The 17,394-nt window shown below is 47.0% G+C and overlaps 3 protein-coding genes across 11 annotated transcripts in view; 1 reads left to right on the top strand and 2 right to left on the bottom strand.

Moving 5' to 3' along the window:
* The window catches only part of GABPB2 (GA binding protein transcription factor subunit beta 2), a 29,642-nt gene extending 27,291 nt beyond the window's left edge, over positions 1-2,351 (bottom strand). For 4 of the 8 annotated variants that reach the window (XM_082616217.1, XM_082616219.1, XM_082616220.1 and 1 more), the window contains exon 1: positions 1,208-2,346. The gene's annotated coding sequence lies outside the window, so the exon portion shown is untranslated. Of the gene's footprint in view, positions 1-1,207 lie in introns of all 8 variants that reach the window. The other 4 variants (XM_082616215.1, XM_082616216.1, XM_082616214.1 and 1 more) reach the window with 2 other exon arrangements.
* A 651-nt stretch (positions 2,352-3,002) lies between these two features.
* MLLT11 (MLLT11 transcription factor 7 cofactor) lies at positions 3,003-8,209 on the bottom strand. The gene is made up of 2 exons (XM_082614153.1): positions 7,983-8,209; positions 3,003-4,304 (listed from the first exon to the last, which is right to left on the bottom strand). The coding sequence occupies exon 2, from the start codon at positions 4,296-4,298 to the stop codon at positions 4,026-4,028; it is 273 nt and encodes a 90-aa protein (XP_082470279.1). The 5' UTR covers positions 4,299-4,304; positions 7,983-8,209; the 3' UTR covers positions 3,003-4,025.
* Positions 8,210-8,838: 629 nt separating this feature from the next.
* On the top strand, positions 8,839-16,623 carry CDC42SE1 (CDC42 small effector 1). Of its 2 annotated transcripts, none has more exons than XM_082614154.1 (5): positions 8,839-9,024; positions 12,162-12,479; positions 13,007-13,117; positions 13,831-13,919; positions 14,194-16,623. In XM_082614154.1, the coding sequence occupies exons 2-4, from the start codon at positions 12,426-12,428 to the stop codon at positions 13,903-13,905; spliced, it is 240 nt and encodes a 79-aa protein (XP_082470280.1). In that variant the 5' UTR covers positions 8,839-9,024; positions 12,162-12,425; the 3' UTR covers positions 13,906-13,919; positions 14,194-16,623. The 2 variants fall into 2 exon arrangements, with proteins under 2 accessions (XP_082470280.1, XP_082470281.1); XM_082614155.1 differs by lacking the exon at positions 8,839-9,024 and adding an exon at positions 9,102-9,202.
* The last annotated feature ends 771 nt before the right edge of the window (positions 16,624-17,394 follow it).

The following is a 17,394-nucleotide window of genomic DNA, read 5'->3' as shown; positions in this document are numbered from 1 at the left end:
AAACTGACAGAAACAGTGAAAAAAAAGAACAAAATTTTAGGTAGTTCATTAGCAGAAATGACTCTCACATTTTCTCAAATTATACTATATATAAAAAGTATAGGGCTTCCCTGGTGGCGCAGTGGTTGAGAGTTCACCTGCCGATGCAGGGAACGCGGGTTCGTGCCCCAGTCTGGGAAGATCCCACATGCCGCGGAGTGGCTGGGCCCGTAAGCCATGGCCGCTGAGCCTGCGCATCCCGAGCCTGTGCTCCGCAACGGGAGAGGCCACAACAGTGAGAGGCCCACGTACCGCCAAAAAAAAAAAAAAAAAAAGTATATCACCAAGACCTAAACACCTCTACTGGGAATTCCCTGGCGGTCCAATGGTTAGGACTTGGCGCTTTCACTGCCGGGGCCAGGGTTCAATCCCTGGCTGGGGAACTAAGATCCCACCAGCGCACAAGGCGTGGCCAAAAAAAAAAAAAAGGAAAGTCATAGAATGTCCTTTTCCCGAGATGTTTTAAAAAGAGAGATGAGAGAGGAATGTCCCCCTGGGAAGGGGGAGTAGAATAAGATGACGTCAGGTGGCTCAAGGAAATCTGTGAGAATAGGAGAAAGCTAACGGGAAGGAGAAATGGAAGCGAAGAATCCATGATCTGACGACATTTTTTTTTCTTTTTCTATTGCACACGTCCCCACTGGGCCTCTAGCTGTACAAACAACTGTGCAAGAACTGGAGGCGTGGCCCTTACTGCTCTTGCTCAGATTACTGAGCTCGCTAATAATCTTTACGCTATTACTGGGGTCAGAGAATTAGGGTCTCCGTTTTCTCCTCTATCACAACTCCTCCCGTGCCTCACAGCGATGTTGTCTTTCTGGAAGAAGAAGCAGGGAGCCACGGTCTCAGCCTAGGGGGCAGCCCCCAGTCCGGGCTCCGCGCTGCCCCCTAGTGGTCACCTCTGTGGCCTTGGCTTCCCTCGGTCCAGCTCCCCAGCCCCAGGTCTTACACCCACCCCATTCTTCACCTCCTCCCAGTCCCCTCCCCTTCCTCCCGGCAGCATCCCCTTCCTCTCCTTCCCCAAGCCGCCCCCGCTCTGGTGAAGGGGCACCGCTCCGTCTGCACCCAGAAGTCCGGGACTGGGCTGGGAAGCGGTGCAACTTTTCAAGGCAGCCTCCCTCCCAGCCGTGACAACCCCCGATTCCACGCATCTCTTCTTCCCCCTCACCTCCTTGTCCGGGACGTTGCCGGCTGTGTTTTCACCGAGCCCGCCAGTTTGGTCCTGTTTCCTTCTCTAGTTAAGACTCCCTGTCACTGACGGTTACTTTTTGACCTTTTCACATATGCATATTTTGGGGGCCTTTAACCCCCCCTCGCGGAGAAATGGAGGCAGCAAAATGGCGGACCCGGAAGTGAAGACGGCGAATATAATTTCTGGCGGAGGAATCTATGAAGAAAAAATGATTAGAAAACCCACATTTGGATTCAAACAGAAGGGTGATGTACCCCAGAGCCTCATTTTATATGCTCGGAAGGGCTTTGAGGTAAAATAGTGTGTATCCGAGACATTTTAGACAGGACTATTTAGCGAAGCGGAATATTATTGATTACGTGTCTTATAGTTCCGGCAGGGGACGGACCAGATGGTTTGTTTTGGCGCCAAGAGCCCCGCAAACCGCTGAGAAATCGGATTGTGCATCGGTCCTGCTCTCTCTTGGTTGTTTTTAGGGGGCCACACTTAGGGCTGATGAGAAAACCCTATTTCTCTGTCTCAACCTCGGGTGAAGATGTTTGGGACATTGCTGGCTTTGCGCATGAATTGAGCTCTGGTGCCGGACGTCCACATTTCCAGATACAGCCTTAATATAAGGAGCCCAGAGCCAAGCTGTCAGCGCGAATATTGAAACAACGGAGTCATTTCTTTGTGGGGGGGCCTGGAAGAGGATGGAGCATGAGTTTGCAAATCCACTTAGGTACTTTATTTACCAAACAGTTGATTCCCATCTCCACCCACCGTTCTCCTTGAACTAAAGGACAGCGAGAAGTCGGGAAGGAAGACCTTCAAAAATAAGTAAAAATAGAGGACATATCACTGGTCCACTCTATTCGATTTTGGCTTTTGTCGTTGATGGTGGGCCTTTCAAAGTCTACGGGGAAGATTTACATGATTCCTCCTTCTCTGGATTTCTTTCTTTTTTTTGTAATTTATTTTATTGAAGTATAGTTGATTTACGATATTGTGTTAATTTCTGCTGTACAGCAAAGTGATTCAATTGTACATATATATATATATATTCTTTTTTATATTCTTTTCTATTCTGGTTTATCACAGGATATTGAATATAGTTCCCTGTGTTATACAGTAGGACCTTGTTGTTTATCCATTCTATATATAATAGCTTGCATCTGCTAAGCCCAAACTACTAATCCACCCCTTTTCTGAATTTCTCTAGATCCTTTTCATGTACTTTAAAGGATTTACGGCATACTGCCCAAATTGGTATTTGCAGCTTCCCTTTTTGAGGGTCAAAATCATTGTCTCATTCTTGTTTACAACCTCTCTGTTGTCCGACGTTGTCTCATATAGTAGGCACCCATAAACTACTTGTAAATTAGTCCAAATAGTTTTTTTTTTTTTTTAATGAGGTGAGTTATAAGTAAGCAGATAATATATTTGGGTTAATTCGTTTGTTAGGCACCCAGGCTGAGATAATGCAGTGCAGATTTAATGCCATAGGTGCCTTCTGAGGCATCTGGAATTTTTACCTCAAATACGTTGGTAGTGGGCATGCACAAGAGTGGTTAGTTACAGCTTTCTCCCAAAATACTTTAAATAATTTAAGCTGATTTCACCCTTGTTATCTATCTGTTCAACTTGAAATTCATCATTTTAATGTATAAAGGCTACTCAAACCCTTCCTCAAAGTTTAATATTAGATAAAATATATAAGCTGAACTTGGAAGCAAGGCTAATTTTTGAGATCTATACTGCTTCCTTGTGAAGAAAGAAAACTAGAATCCAGTCCTGGGATTGAATGTCTTTATTAAAGAAGTGATTAAATGGCAGCACAAATCAGCAGCAATAATTTCAGAAGGAGTGGAGACAAGGTATAGGGTCAGAGTTGATTGTTCATTTCATGTTATCAAGGTAGCTGAAGAACTGTGCCTGAGGCCCATTTGATCATTATTCTACATTGCAAATGCAGGAGGGCAAAACTAAAATACTAAGGACCAAACCCTAGGCCTTTTAGAAACTGAATAAAACCCTACAAATTACCATAATAGTCAGCAGGATTGCATCTTAAGATTTGAAATCCCAGTGGTTTTCCTCAGCTAGAGTTTTCAGCCCATAGGAGCAAAACTGTAAAGTAAGCTTGAAGAAAGAAAACCCTTTTGAGAGAGCGTAGCTATTTCTGAAATGATTCAGTGCTTTCCCCTATTGTCATCTCCCATGATGTATTATTTCCTCTTGTTTTAAATCTTTATCCCGAATTTCTCTGAGAAAAAATGTATTACAGGAAGGAGCAGGACCACCTTAGCCTTTTAGAAATCCTACAGTCTTAGAGCAGATAATCTCAAACTAAAACTTACAGGGTTTTCATCAACCTTTGAAGAAATATTTGTGTTTACTGGCCTGGAGCAAGAAATGAGGAAGGTTTGAGCAATCTCTGAGGCTGATTAAAATGAAGTAAAAAAATCAGTCCTCCATTTTGCACTCCATACTACTCTCTGGTGCCCTCATCAGGCCAGTTTTCTGGAATTAATATCTGGGGGGGAGGAAAGGAATCCCTGTGACCCAATACTCCATTGCTTGAACCCTTTACTTTGTGGCTTTGAGAGAAACTGATAAGAAAGAAAGATAGATAGATAGATAAATAAATAAATAAATAAATAAATAAATAATAAATCACAACTCTGGCAGATTCATCAGCACCACCTCAACACAATAGAGGGGAGAGAGCAAGACTGATAGGGTAAAAGAGTGGAAAGGAGGGGCTTCAAAGGGCAGGAAAGGAGGGCAAGGTGGTGGGAGAGAGGTCTTGGGCTTAGAGCAAGTCCAATTCGAAGGAGTGGATGCTGGCAATGGGAGCTCTCCAAAAGTTGAAGGTGCTGTACTCAAGGAGGGCATCGCCTTCAGGGTTTTTCTCCTGGTCTGCTCCGGTTGCTTGCCCCGTCGTTTTGCCAACGCTGCTGTCCTTGATCTTGTAGGTGGATGTATCTGACAGACCCAGGCCTTCCAGCTCCGACAGATCCAGTTCTGGAATGGGCATCCTCCAGAAAAGAAAGGAGCTGTACTGGCTACTCACAGGATCCCTCATAACTTCCTAGAAAGAAACCACGTATCAGTCTTCATGGTATTGCCACCTCTTTGCGGCCCATGGCCTTTCCTTACTGAGAAACTACATCCCCGTTTGCCTCTGTACATAATCCAAGTTCCCTAGGACAAGCTTCAGGAATCTTCCTCTATTACCATTTTCTACCATTTCCTAACTCCTCCCCATCTTGGAATGACTTATTTACTGCCTACTGCTTGGGTCTGGTTTTCAAGGCCTTCCAGAATCTGGCCCCATTCTTCCTAGCAGTAGTACATTCTCTGCTACAGCTATGCTGATTCCTGTCTTTCTTAACTCTCTCCATTCTCCACCTTAAAATACTATCCAAGTTTCAAGACTCCATTCAAGTCCCTAGAGGAATCTTTCCCCTGAACTCTTATTATATTTCATATTCTTGATTTCTTCCTGCCTTTGGTTTAATAGGTCATGGTACCTCTGAAAAGGGTTTCCATGATTTTTCTACTTTCTATTTTCCTCCCTGCTTTCTAAACCCTACTGTAAACTCACCTCTTCCTGGAGGACATCCTTAAACTTACTCAGCTCCATCTACCCTATTTCTTCCAGTATCTCCCACAATGCCTGTAGAGTTTTACCTGACTAAATCAGTTTGGGGTTCCAGATCACTGTTACATGTCTTGTATAGGGATAATCTTATCTCCTTCAAGGAACTGAGAGTTTCCTCAAGGGTAAAAACCAGTCTACTTTGTACCTTCTTCACAGGTGCTGGGCTTTAAACACAAAAGACACTCAAGACTGCTGACTAATTTTCCCTTAGTATTTAATACAATGAATACCTTGCCACTCCCATTTATAATCCCACAGATAAACCTTAACAGCCTATCTATTTCTCTCTAGCCTACCTCCCCTTCAGAACAAAATGCAGGTGCTAAAAGAATTTTTCTATGCCATAACAGGATCGCTTCTCTGACCCAGTGCTAGAATACACCTGATGATAGAGCAAATGGATTAGAAATTTCAGGTAAGGAAAGTAGAGTTTAGATTGGAAGGAGAAAGTCTTTTAACAGAATTAGATACTTTTCCATGTTTTAATGAGTACTTCTCTCACCTTTCCTGCCCGTTCCACCCACACCCTGAACTTAGACTATTATACCTCCCTGCAGCCCCCACCCTGCTGCTTACTAACCAAGGGAGGGGGCAAGAAGCATTAGTTGAAATGTTCCCAAAGGAGCAGAAAGAACATTCCACTGCCTCCAAAAATAGAACCCCCATTTCACAACGCCTTCCTCCAACAGAGTCCATTGGCTCTCACCAGGCCTTGAGACTCCTAAATAGTGGCCTTAAATAGGTTCCACAATGCCCCCATATAATGTGGCAGAAAAAGTAGGCCTTAATCTAGAATACAGTTATGTGTGAGTGTAGGGGCTTTAGGAATGGTAAGTGGGTAGACTAGGATGTTTTTAATGTTAGAGTTACTCTTTTTCTTCTTAGGTTCAAGCTCCAAAATAAACCCTGGGAACTGAGCATTACTCAGCAGACAAGCTGCTTAAAAGGAGAGTAATTTGGGGACTGGAAAAGCGTGGGGGAGCATGTTGAAAAGGTGAGGTCATCATCCTATGATATTCAGCCTTGATCATCTCCACAGTAATTTGCAGAGGCATGTGCACAGAAAGCTACAAAAAATGTTGTTCCTATCAACCAGCCAACCCTGGCTTAGTCTGGGACTGTAGAGATTGTAAGAAGCAAACCTTAGGCGTCAGCAGCATTATTGACTTCTTCCCATGGGGATTTTTAAAAACTAACAGTACTAGCTGTTTGCCAATCTAGCTGGCTTCTTTTGTATCCCCTCCCTTACCAATCCACTCCAGAGTGAGCTTAGTATAATGCTGGGCACATGATAGGCTCTTTAAAAAATAGAATCATAGCGGGGGAAAAAAGCATAGAATTTTAAAACTAGAAAACACCTTAGAAATTATCCAGTCAGTTTGGATAGGGTCTCATATTTCCAGTCTGATTTTTTTGATGTGTTGTACATAGATAATTGCCTGCAGCTTTTTATAATCCTATACCAATATTCTCAAAACTTGCAAGAATTCTTAGTTGCTGAAGAACAGATATTCAGTGGGTTAAGTGTGATTCTGATACGAATGGTGAAAATGCAAAAGGCAGAAGAGAGGAAGATAGGATCTGAGAAAGGGAAAAAGCTCTTTGACAAACTGACTCCTTTTCTTCAACCAGTATATGTATAAAAACAGTCCAAACAATTCTGAGTGTCTGGCAGAGCTTCTCTTGCAATTAAAAAAGGTAAAGGAAATTGTACAAAATATTAACTTAAAAGGTCCAAAATCTCTAGCCATGCCATTGATTCAGAGGCATGTAGAGAGTACCAAATGCATTTCGGAAAGGCACTCAATCAAGTATATACAGCATTTAAAATCAAGTCAAGAACACTGACTGCACCAAAAATTGACGCTAAAATACCCGAACATTTAAAATTTAATATAGTGTGGATTTAATTCCCAAATATCCAAATTTTGCACAGGGTCCCTCTTCAGCTAGCTTTCTCTTCCCCAAATATTTTCTACCCATAGCTCATCTATCTTTATATCTCTCATTTACTTATCTTAAAGGGCTTGGACAGTGTCTTGTACCACAATATATGCTCAATAAATGCTTCCCACTATCCTTCATTTTAAATTATTCAGGTATTTTAGGCAAAGGTAATTTCTAAATATCACTGTCTAGTCTTAGAGATACACAATTAGCAAATACATAGCATAAAGTGGCTCTCTCTGAGCCACACAGACACGCCCAGATACCCTTTGTCCAGAGATCATCAGTGGGACTCTAGGGCCTACCCAACAGGGCCTTGCTGTGTCATGCTGCCACCGTAGAGGGGAGGACAAGGGATGGTGGTGGAGGGGAATGGAACCTCTCTGGCATCTCATTATATGTGTCTCATTCTGCTGCAAATAAGCATTCCTTTTCCAGAATCTGCTCCCATACCTAGCTCTTGTGGACTCTACTGATTTCAATATGGGATCAGGCAGTTCTCCAACACAGAAGCCCCTATCTTCCTACCTCAAACTGCCTCTTTCTTTGGAGAAAAGGTTTGGGAATGGGAGAAGGAGACTGTTAAAAGAAAGATCAGGATTAATCTCAATATTATCTCAATATTATCGTGTATCTCTCCCTCCAAACTCCTTCCTATGGAGACAAATAAGTTTGGGGTGAGGGTAGACACATCAATGGAACACAACAGAAAACATTTAAAAATACAGGGAAGTAGAGGCTAGAGTGGTACAGTAGGGCTAGAGATTCATCAAAAAGCTGGGAGAACAAATTGACAGCTTGAAAAGGAAGATGTAGCTTACTAAACTGAAGATAATAAAATTAATAATTTTATTATCTTCAGGACAATGTTATAGGCAAACTGACAACTGAAATAAGGAGATAAATGCTGAGAAATAACTACATGTAAATTGTTAGAAATTAATATCTGTGTAAAGGATTATAAGGCATGGATGAAGATCTTAGCAAAGATGTAAAACGGTGAACAAATAACTACCTATTGTTCACAGCGCCGCCTTCGCTCCTCTTGAACTGTCCCCCAACCCCATCCTCATTTGGGGTCTTCAACCTAACTAGAAGCACCGACTATCTTTTCAGCCCCTTGCCGCCGCCTCCACCCCCGGCCCCGGTTTCGTTTACCTGTTATCGGTGAATTACTAGCGTGTTCCAAAGATGGAGGGAGTACTTCGGGGGCTCCGATGTCTGCTCTGGGCTGGGCTGGAGAACAAGAAAGCTGTTGGGGCTTTGACGGCTTTGTCTTCTCACTCCCTCTCTGTTCAGTGACTGAGTCAGTCTGCTCAGTCTCCCCCTGCAATGCAGCCCCTCCTAAGAATGGCGGAAGGACTCCCCGCCCCCTCCCGGCCTGACTCGGCTAATTCAAATGATAGGTTCCAGAACACTTGAGGGAGGGAGACAGAACTAAAGCATCTCCGTAAGCTTATTGGTCTGATTCCCGAGCTCTTCCAGCTCCCCCGTGCAGACTGAGGGTGTAATGAATGAGTAGTTAATTGTCCTCTAATTTTAGGTTTATGGATTAAAAGTCTTGACGCTAGACAACGTGGAGAAGAGGAGTGTCCCTTTGTTCCCCAATTTAAGGATTTCAGGTCACCCGAAGTGTTTTTGAGAATCACAAAAATTCTCCCTCGGTCCCTCCCGATTTGCCTTCCCACCCTCACAATGGGTAAATAAACCTAGCCCTATTGCATTTGCGGTAGGGCACAGGAACATCGGGGATGCGTGTGCTTCTGCCAATCTCTGAACTCGGCTGGGGCCGGAGGATTTGGGGGCTCCGCTTCCTTTCGCCCCGCAACACCTGGCGCGCAGACGGAACGCACTTTTCTGGAGGGTCCAGCTTGGGTGCCAGGCCTTCCTCGAGGGTCCGCTTTCCCGGGTTTTCCCGGCAGGGGCGGCGGCCCTCGGGGGCTTCCGAGGCCCCTCCCACGTCCCTCCGTCGTGCAGCGCCACCTCAGTCTAGAGGGGAGCTGTGCGCCCGGCTCTCAGCCGGACGGGTTTCGTAATCGCGTCGCGGCCGTTTCCGCCCTCAGCCAGCCGCACCTCTGCTGCTCCGCCCTCGGCTCCCCCACCGCGCCGAGGAGCGAGCCCGGGAACCCCACGCTGGCGGGCACCGAGCGGGAGCCCCCCACCAGCTGGCGCCGGACGCCTGGATGACGGAGCAGAGCAGGTGAGGCCTCGGGCTCGGTCCCTCGGCCCGTGCGCCCCGCCTGCCCCGTCAGGCGGAGACGCACCGGATGCTGGGGGTGGGGGAGGAGGGCGTCCACGGCTGTCGAGATGCTGGGTCGGTGGCAAAAGGGGTGCGCCGGGTAAGGAGCCGTCCCTGTCCGTGCTCCGGCGGTGCGCAGGTGAGGCCAATGAAGAGCAGAAGGGAAGACGGGTCTGGAGTGTTTGGGGGAGACGGGAGGTGGGGAGGTCTCTTTAGAGACTCACCAACCTCGGTGCTGCCGTGTGCCAGCAAACTGAAGCAGAGCTGGTCCGGGAAGGTCTAAATCTGAGACAAGCAGCCACGCCAGACAGTGACAAAGTCGGAAAGATTCACAGAGAGGCCCGATCCTAGTTCAATCCTGGGAGGAGCAGCGAATTTCTGGGTAGAGTCCGGGGGTGGGCAGAAATGGAGCCTATGTGACTGAACCTATTGGGCAGGGGGAGTTGAGGGCCTAGCCCTGTTTCCTCTTAAGCCTCCACAACAAGACCTTTCCTGGGAAGGGTACGGTTGGTGCTGAGGCAAATGCCTGTCACTTGACTGAAAGTTGGGGTCCACCCCCACTTCTCTAGAGCCCCGCAGCAGCCCTCATGTCTGGAGGTCTCCATAGGGGACCAGCTGCAGCCCTGGGCTCATAGCCAGAATTGCCCGCTCCATTTTCTCAATTCTCTTTCTCTTTCTCTCCAGCTGCTTCTTGTGAAGGCTTGTCAGGCAGTGGGGTAGGAGGCCTTGGGGCTGGAGTCAGTGGGACCGGGAAAACCGGTTTGGGGCTAGAACAGGACCAGGGAACTACCTCTGTACATCCTTCCTCCCTGGAACCTTTCTCCCATCCATTCTCCTGCTCACTCCCCAATAGTTTTAAAGCTCTTAAGCTCTCCTGTGACCTTGGTGTCTTTTCCAGCTCTGTATTTCACCCTTCCTATTTGGGACTCAGGCCTAGGTCACAGCACTACTTGGCAGTCAGGGTATGGCTTTATACGATCTAATCCTGTCCCCTCCTACTGTTTACCCAGCCCTTGCCCTTCATTGTGGAGTTGAAATACTGGGTAGTGGGTTCAGGAGCCTCTTCTTCCTGGGCTGACCAGTTGAGGACTTCATTTTTCCTCAACCCACTCTTCTCTAGATATTTTAAAGGAGAGTGGCAGCCAATCACTCTTACTTCCTTTTCTGGCCTGTTCCCCTCCCCCCTCACCACCACCACCACGTTCACCCTGCCCAGTCTTCTCCTCACGCTGACCCCACCCCCAGGTTTCAGAGACCCATATGTCCTGTGTCCTAGGGAATGGAATTTCCTGGTCACTTCTCACCATCATTGGTCATTTCATGCCAAGTCCCACACACACACTTTCCCTCCACCCAGCCCTGGCCAGGTCCCTGGAAAAGGAACAGAAACGTCCTTGTTCCCTCCACTGCCCCTTTCCCTCTCTCCTCCTCCCCCTCTTCTCTCCTTTTCCCTCCCACCATCCACTTCTGTTCACTCAGCTTTGAGCAAGGAGGGTGTTGGGGGAGAGTCCAGTCTCAGTAGAGCATGTCTGGTAGTGTTGGGGGTTTCCTCTGATTCTTCATTGTTTTCTTCATCCCCTCCCACCCCCCCAACCCTTACCACCCAACACCACCACGACAAACCCTGTGACTGACTGACTTCCCCACTGACCACAGCTCCCCTCTCTGGACAGCCGTGTTCTGACTTCCGCCCTGTCTCATTACTCCTCCCCTCCAGTGGTGGGAAGGGAAGTAAGAGAACGCCTGGACTCCAGTCCTTCCATCCCTCAGAAGCTGTGTCTCAGTGTTTGTGTGATCTCATCTCAAGGCTGAGAAAAAACCCTCTCAGTTCTTAGATCAGTGTAGGGTGCCAGAGCATCAGGGTTCCAGTTTTGGAGGGAGGGGAGATTCCTATTCAGGCTAAAGTGTAATGTGCATGAAACTGCCCTGTTTGGAATCTTTGAGGTTGCTTGTATTATAGGACTAGGGGAATGCAGTGAAAATAGAGGAAACCTATATGTGCCCTACCCTGGCTGGCAGTAATGGAGAGGGGAGGAAGTTCTTCCTTGGACACTAATGCTGTTGGAAAGTTTCTCATGTCTGGTTGGCTGATGAAGATTGGGGGTGGAAGTGGTAAGGAGGGAAGAGAGAACAGGTCACAGCATGAGAGGAGGAGGGAGGGAGGGAGGCCCAGGCCCTATGGGGTGTGGGGCAGAGCGGAGTGGCACGACAGGACATGTGAAGAGGGTGGGGAGGCTGGAAAAAGATGCCTCATGGGACAGAAGATACCTGGCACGTGTACCTACAACCTGTGCACAGATGATCTCCACAAGACACACACGTGGGCATAGGGCCATGCCACATATGTGCAAACAGAGGTGCACACAGAGGAGTGCATTGACACAGAACGCAGATAAAACAAGAGTGTAGGCAGCCCTCAGGAGGGATCTCAAGGTCAAGTAATAAAGAAACTGTTAAATGGCTTCTGGGAGGGGTTGGATCTCAGTTGAGGGAAATGAGGAGGAACAAGGGCAGGGAACAGAGAGGGAAGAAATTCCTCACTGTAGAAAGTCTTAGGTTCCAACCTGCTGCAGTTGGTCACCTAGGACCTAGGTAGTCAAGGCCTCTCTTGGTCTTAAAGAAAATCGAGGTGTTCAGGGTAAGGTAAGGAAAAAGGGAGGGTCAGGGGTGGAGGCCTTGTTTGTGAGAACAAAAAACCACCATTTCCTCTTCAAAGTCACTGAAATGCCCCTCCCCTTCTGCCTTCAACCCAGGGAGAAGGGAGGTGGAGCTTGTAGCGCCCCCAAACTTTGCTCATTTCTGCCAGTATCATTTAGTCCCCTCCCATCCTCTCTTCCTAGCTTCTAGCCCCCTTCCTCTCCCCTCCGTCGGTACCAGCAGCTACTCTTCCGTAACCCTTTGGTGCCCTTTTGGTTCTTTGCCTTTCTCTGAGAGTCAGACTTCGAGGTTCTTATGTTTGGAGAAGGTTAGTGTTGGCTGTAGGACTAGGGCCTTTACAGGGGAGCAAGAAGATACGGGCTCATCAGGAGCCTTCTCAAAGAGTGGGGGAGTGGATTTCTCATTAACTTTTCTCCTCTCTCTACTTTCTGCTCATCCAGGGTTCCAGGTCTGTGGAAGACATAACCTTGTGCCTGCTTGCCCACCCCACTTTCCGACCTTGCTAGTCTCTCAGGGTCTGAGACACTGACCTTCACCGCTCAGCTTAAGGGCTTCGAGGACTCCACTTTCTCTAGACCTGTCCAGCTGAGTAAACCCAGGGTGTTGTTACACCTGAGGGGAGTGAGGAGTGGGCGGTCAAGGCACCAGAGCAAGAGCCCTCTGGGGCCTCAGGCAGAGGCGTGAAACTGGAACCATCGGGGAACATGAGTGAATTTTGGCACAAACTGGGCTGCTGCGTGGTAGAGAAACCCCAGCCGGTAAGTCTCCCCCACCCCACCCCAACACACAGAAACCAGTTACCGTATACTGGGATGTAGATACATCAGTCTAGGATCCGCCGTCTAAAAAGCACACTTCTTGCCTCCTTCTCTGCCAGGATAGCTTCTATGGCCTGGCAGGTGTGTACATGGAATAAAGGGGACTGGGTGATGGAGGAAGTGAACAGTCCTAGCTATCACTTCTTTTTCCTGTCCATTTTGAGTTGGACAGGGGTTGTAGGTGGAGCTTGATACCTGTCAGTTTTCCCCACTGTTTCCTCATCAGCCAGAGGTGACTTTGACTTGTCCTTCCTTTGTCCATTGTTCACTCTGCAGGCCACTGCCCTTACCACCCTGCCTGTGTCCTCTCTGTTTATGTTGTTCTAACCTTGACTTTCATACCCTAGTGATTTCCCTGTTACAATGCCGTATCCCCTTTCCCACCAGGCCCTTAGCTCTTCCCTTAGTGGTTTTCATCTCTTTTCCCTTCCTCCACTGTGACGTAACTCCCTGTCTTCTCCAATCAGAAGAAGAAGAGGAGACGGATTGACCGGACCATGATTGGGGAACCAATGAATTTTGTCCACCTGACTCACATTGGCTCTGGGGAGATGGGTGCTGGAGATGGACTTGCCATGGTAACAAGGGAATGGGGAGAGGTTGATCCGAGGTTGTGGCCTAGAACTGTGCCCTTGTTTGAAAGTTCAAGCTGGGGACATAACAGAATACTCGATGGGAAGCAAGAAGCTAGGATTCTAGTCCTGGCCACAGGCTGCATAAATCTGAGATCTGGCATTTTAAGTCTCTGGCCTAGGTGCCCTCATCTTAGAATTAGCAGATTGTCCTTCATTGGATGGAGGGTATATATGTCTTAATAGTTACTTGGAGGGCTTTTTCCAAACACCAGAACCCTTCCTTCTGTTAACTAAGAACTGCTGTCTCAGCGCCACAGTAAGTCATATTGTGGTTGGGAGTGTTGGGACAGGGAAAAGGCTGAGCGCCTCTATCCTAAGTCATGTTTACTATGCATTTCTGCTCTCAAAGTAAGGGAAATGGGCTTGGAGGTAGTGAAGGATCTTTTCGCCACTTATGAAACACAGATAAATATGGGAGAGTCCTTTGTGAGAGGATCTTACTAGTAAAAGACCCACTTTATCTCATCCTCATGAAGGTCATTGTGAAGGGAGGCACTGAGACTTCCCTTGGAGGAATAGAGATTAGTTTTAACCCTTTCAGATTGCTTTTATTGTCAAGGAGATGGGGTCAACCTCTTCCCTGGAGGGCACAGGGGAGCTCTTTTACTGTGCCATGTGAAGATTTAGGAGAGGGTCTCACATGTGCTTTTTCACAGACAGGTGCAGTTCAGGAGCAGATGAGATCCAAGGGAAACCGAGACAGACCGTGGAGCAATTCTAGGGGCTTATAGCTCCAATACAACTGGTGAGTGATTAGAGAAACCCATCGAGCACCTCCAGCCCCCTGCCTCAGAACCGTGATCCTCTGCAAGAATGGGAAGTGAAGGGAGGAAGAAAGAATTAGAATGGAAGAGTCAAAAATGTAGGATCCAGAAAGGCAGAGAGAAAGGGATGTGCAGACAGATAGAAATAGAAAAAAGAGCACACTGTGGAAATAGTTAAGTGTGAACCAGGTGGTACCCTCTTCCTAAGGTTTTCTTCGAGGCTAATCTTCCTTCTTCTTTTTTTCCTTTAATCAGGTTCTGCTGTGTGTCCAGCCTTCACCCTGTCCAGTCCAGAAGAGATGCTGGCCCTACCAGTTTCCCTCCTAGAATCAGTAACCCCAGGGCCCCTCTTTTCCCTGTCTGTCTAATAGTGCCTCAAATGGCTTGGGGGCTGGACTCCCTCTACTCCCTCTGGCTGTAGCCCCTCCTGGAGATGGCGTCAAGGCAGCAGGACTGACCAAGTGACTACTGGTTGGCCAGAAGGAGCTCAGCTGAAGCCCTGGACACTATCAGATCTGAGATAGGAGTTTTCTGGGAACTTGGAATGAGTTCCCTTCTCCTGAATGACGGTCTAGGTGCCATATGCTTTTAAACTCTTAACCTGGAACTCCTTAAATGTGGTGGGTAGGTGAGATTACCAAAGCTGAAGCCGGCTTTGCTAAGAAGCTCCCTACCTCCCTGCCCTTATCTTTCGTCCTGGAATGAACTGAAGCAGATGTCAAGCAGGGTCTGGGAGGGTGACCACTGGCTAGTCTACTTTTTCTCTTTAGATCTCAGACTTGAAACTCAGTCCCTCAGTATCTCTCTGCCGATACCAGGGTCTTTCTCTAGGTAGGCCTCTAACCCTATGTTTCTGTAGCATTGCTGGCTCCTAAGATCTTTCCTTCTTTTTTTAAATTAATTAAAAATTCAATTTAAGATGAGTTCTCTTAATTACCCCCATCCTGCTACTACCTCTGTCCTTAACCCCATCCCTGTCAGGAGCCTTATTTCCCACTGGATAAGAGTTAAGATGTGGGTCTTAACCTGAAGTCTTGGGGATCTGCCCTCTGCCCACCTCCCTGTTGGCCTAGAGAGCAGGAAGAGGAATCTTGGAGAGAAACCCAGAATGCAGCAAAACTAGGAGTTATGTCTCAGGGTAGACTTACTGATCACTGAGAATGGGAGTGGTGGTGAAATAAATAGGTTGAAAACAGTCATCCTTGAGTGATCTTAAGATCCTCCGGCATGAGAGCCGGAAGACCTCTAGAGCAAGTTTTCTCAAACTAGGCACTTTTGACATTTTGGGCTGGATACTTCTTGGTAGTGAGGGACTGTCCTGTGCATTGTAGGATGTTTAGCAGCATACCTGGCCCACCCTAGTTATAACAAAAAATGTCCCCACATATGGCCAAATGTCTCCGAGGGGGGCAAAATCACCCCCAGCTGAGGGCCACTTGATATTTTTCTCTCAAATGATTTCCACTTGTTCATCCTAAGCCTGAGTCATGGATGAACTAGGGCCCTGTGTAAAGTAGGCTCAGTAGGGCTGCACATAATCTCCAAACACTTCTTTATTCAGTGTGTTGCTTGTGCTTGCATGGGTTCATGTCTCTGTGATGGACGTGTACTGTGCTTCTCCATCCTTATGCTCTCTGGAGGAGGGGTTCTTGTGGTGTGGAGACATGAACAGGGTATGGGGGGACTGGGGAAGGGAGGGAGTGAAAAACAGTAGAGCCATAGATACCCCAGCTTATCCTCCCCAAATTTTAAGCTCTGTTTCTGTGCCCTAGTCCTAGAACCAGACACAAATAAGACTCAGGGAGTTTTGTCTGAAGACCAGGTCCCACTGCCCACCTGGCTGAAGAGTCTGCTTTAGGTGGGAAAATAATGTAGGAGTAGGGTCTTCAGGCATTTTCAGTTTTCTCAGGTGTTTTGTTCTGGCCCCTTGCAGGGTGATTAGGAGGGCAGAACAGATGAGCTCCTGCCTGCTCTGCGATGAGAAGGCAGGGATCTCATTAGCTCAGTAACAGGAAGAATCCTGTTTGATGGTAGTGGGGGTCAGGAATGTGAGAACTAAGATCCACTCTGCTGATTCCACCATCCATCCAGTTTGCCCCCACCTATAGTGACTGAGGTTCTAATTTCAGTGTATTTCCTGCAGATTTTTTTTTTAAGTGTTTAAGCTTGGTTATAGAGATACATTCCCAATGTACCCAATTCCAGTCTAGCTAGTTGCTCTGAAAGTAGCTCATCATGTTAGCCTAAAGTAGCTGAATAGCCTGAGGGTTTTACTAGATCTAAAGGGTTAACAGGATAGGGCAGAAAGATGGGGGAACTCCTGGAATCTCCAGTCACCCTGATCTTGAGCCTTATTGTACTGCCTATTCTTTTTGTTTGTTTGTTTTGTTTTGGCCACGCCATGCGGCACGCAGGATCTTAGTTCCCGGACCAGGGATCGAACCCACGCCCCCTGCAGTGGAAGCAGGAGTCTTAACCACTGGACCGCCAGGGAAGTCCCTTTACTGCCTATTCTTTAGACAATCTTTTCTTTGGTGCTCTCACCTTTAGCTACCTTCTCTAATGTGTATGCTACCATCACTTTAACAATATTTAGAGTGATGGGAACGGGTTTGAGAGTCATAATTTATATTAAAAATTGTTGGACTTTTAAATACATTTTCAAATAAAAAAGTTTAAGCAAAACAGTCCCAGAGTAATCACTACAGGTGTGTGTTGGGTTAAAGGGTAGACGTGGTTAATGAAGGCAACTCCTAGAAAGTGGCTGTCATGGAATTTTGTGCCGACCTTGCCCTTTCTGAGGAGAGAAGGCCAAGTGTCGTGAAGGCAAGAAGATAACCATCACCTCCCAGGGGCTCAACTCATTGTTCTTCCTGTTCCTTCATCTGAGATTATTCAAGTCTTTAAAGAAGTACTTGTTTAAAAACAACTTTGGAAATGAAGAAGGTGAGCAATGTCAACACTTTTATCCTGGGGGATAGTGGAAGGGACCAAGCCAGATGCTGCTAGCTACACAGTTCAGTCTTAAGGTTCACGAGATTTATGGTCTCCCCTCCCTCAGGTACCTCTGTAGAAAGACACAAGACCAAACAATGTTTGTTTTTTCTAGTTCTGTTTTTCTGTACTAAAAATACCCAGTGGGAGCTGGGATTGAATGGGGAGGAGAGGTTGAGATGCTGACACCTCTTGTGGATGAAGTGGCCATTACCTCCGATTTCTGTTTATCTGGGTAAGGAACCAAAATAGAGAAAAGGGAAAATATTATAACCACATCCATATTCTCTTCCCCTCCTTGCCTCATCTCCCTCTCCCCACAAACCCTCATTCTTTAACACTGCTGCCCACTATTTATGCTGCTTTTTTATATTGAATAATGGTATTAGACACAATAAGGAGAAAGACAAAAACAGAAACTGACAGAATGACCGAGTATACATTTTATTGTCCTCCTTTCCC

The sequence above is a fragment of the Mesoplodon mirus genome (genome assembly GCF_964341445.2).
Source record: "Mesoplodon mirus genome assembly, chromosome: 3".
Taxonomy (NCBI): domain Eukaryota; kingdom Metazoa; phylum Chordata; class Mammalia; order Artiodactyla; family Ziphiidae; genus Mesoplodon; species Mesoplodon mirus.
The sequence above is the reverse complement of the archived record's forward strand: the minus strand, read 5'-3'. Positions and strand labels throughout refer to the sequence as shown.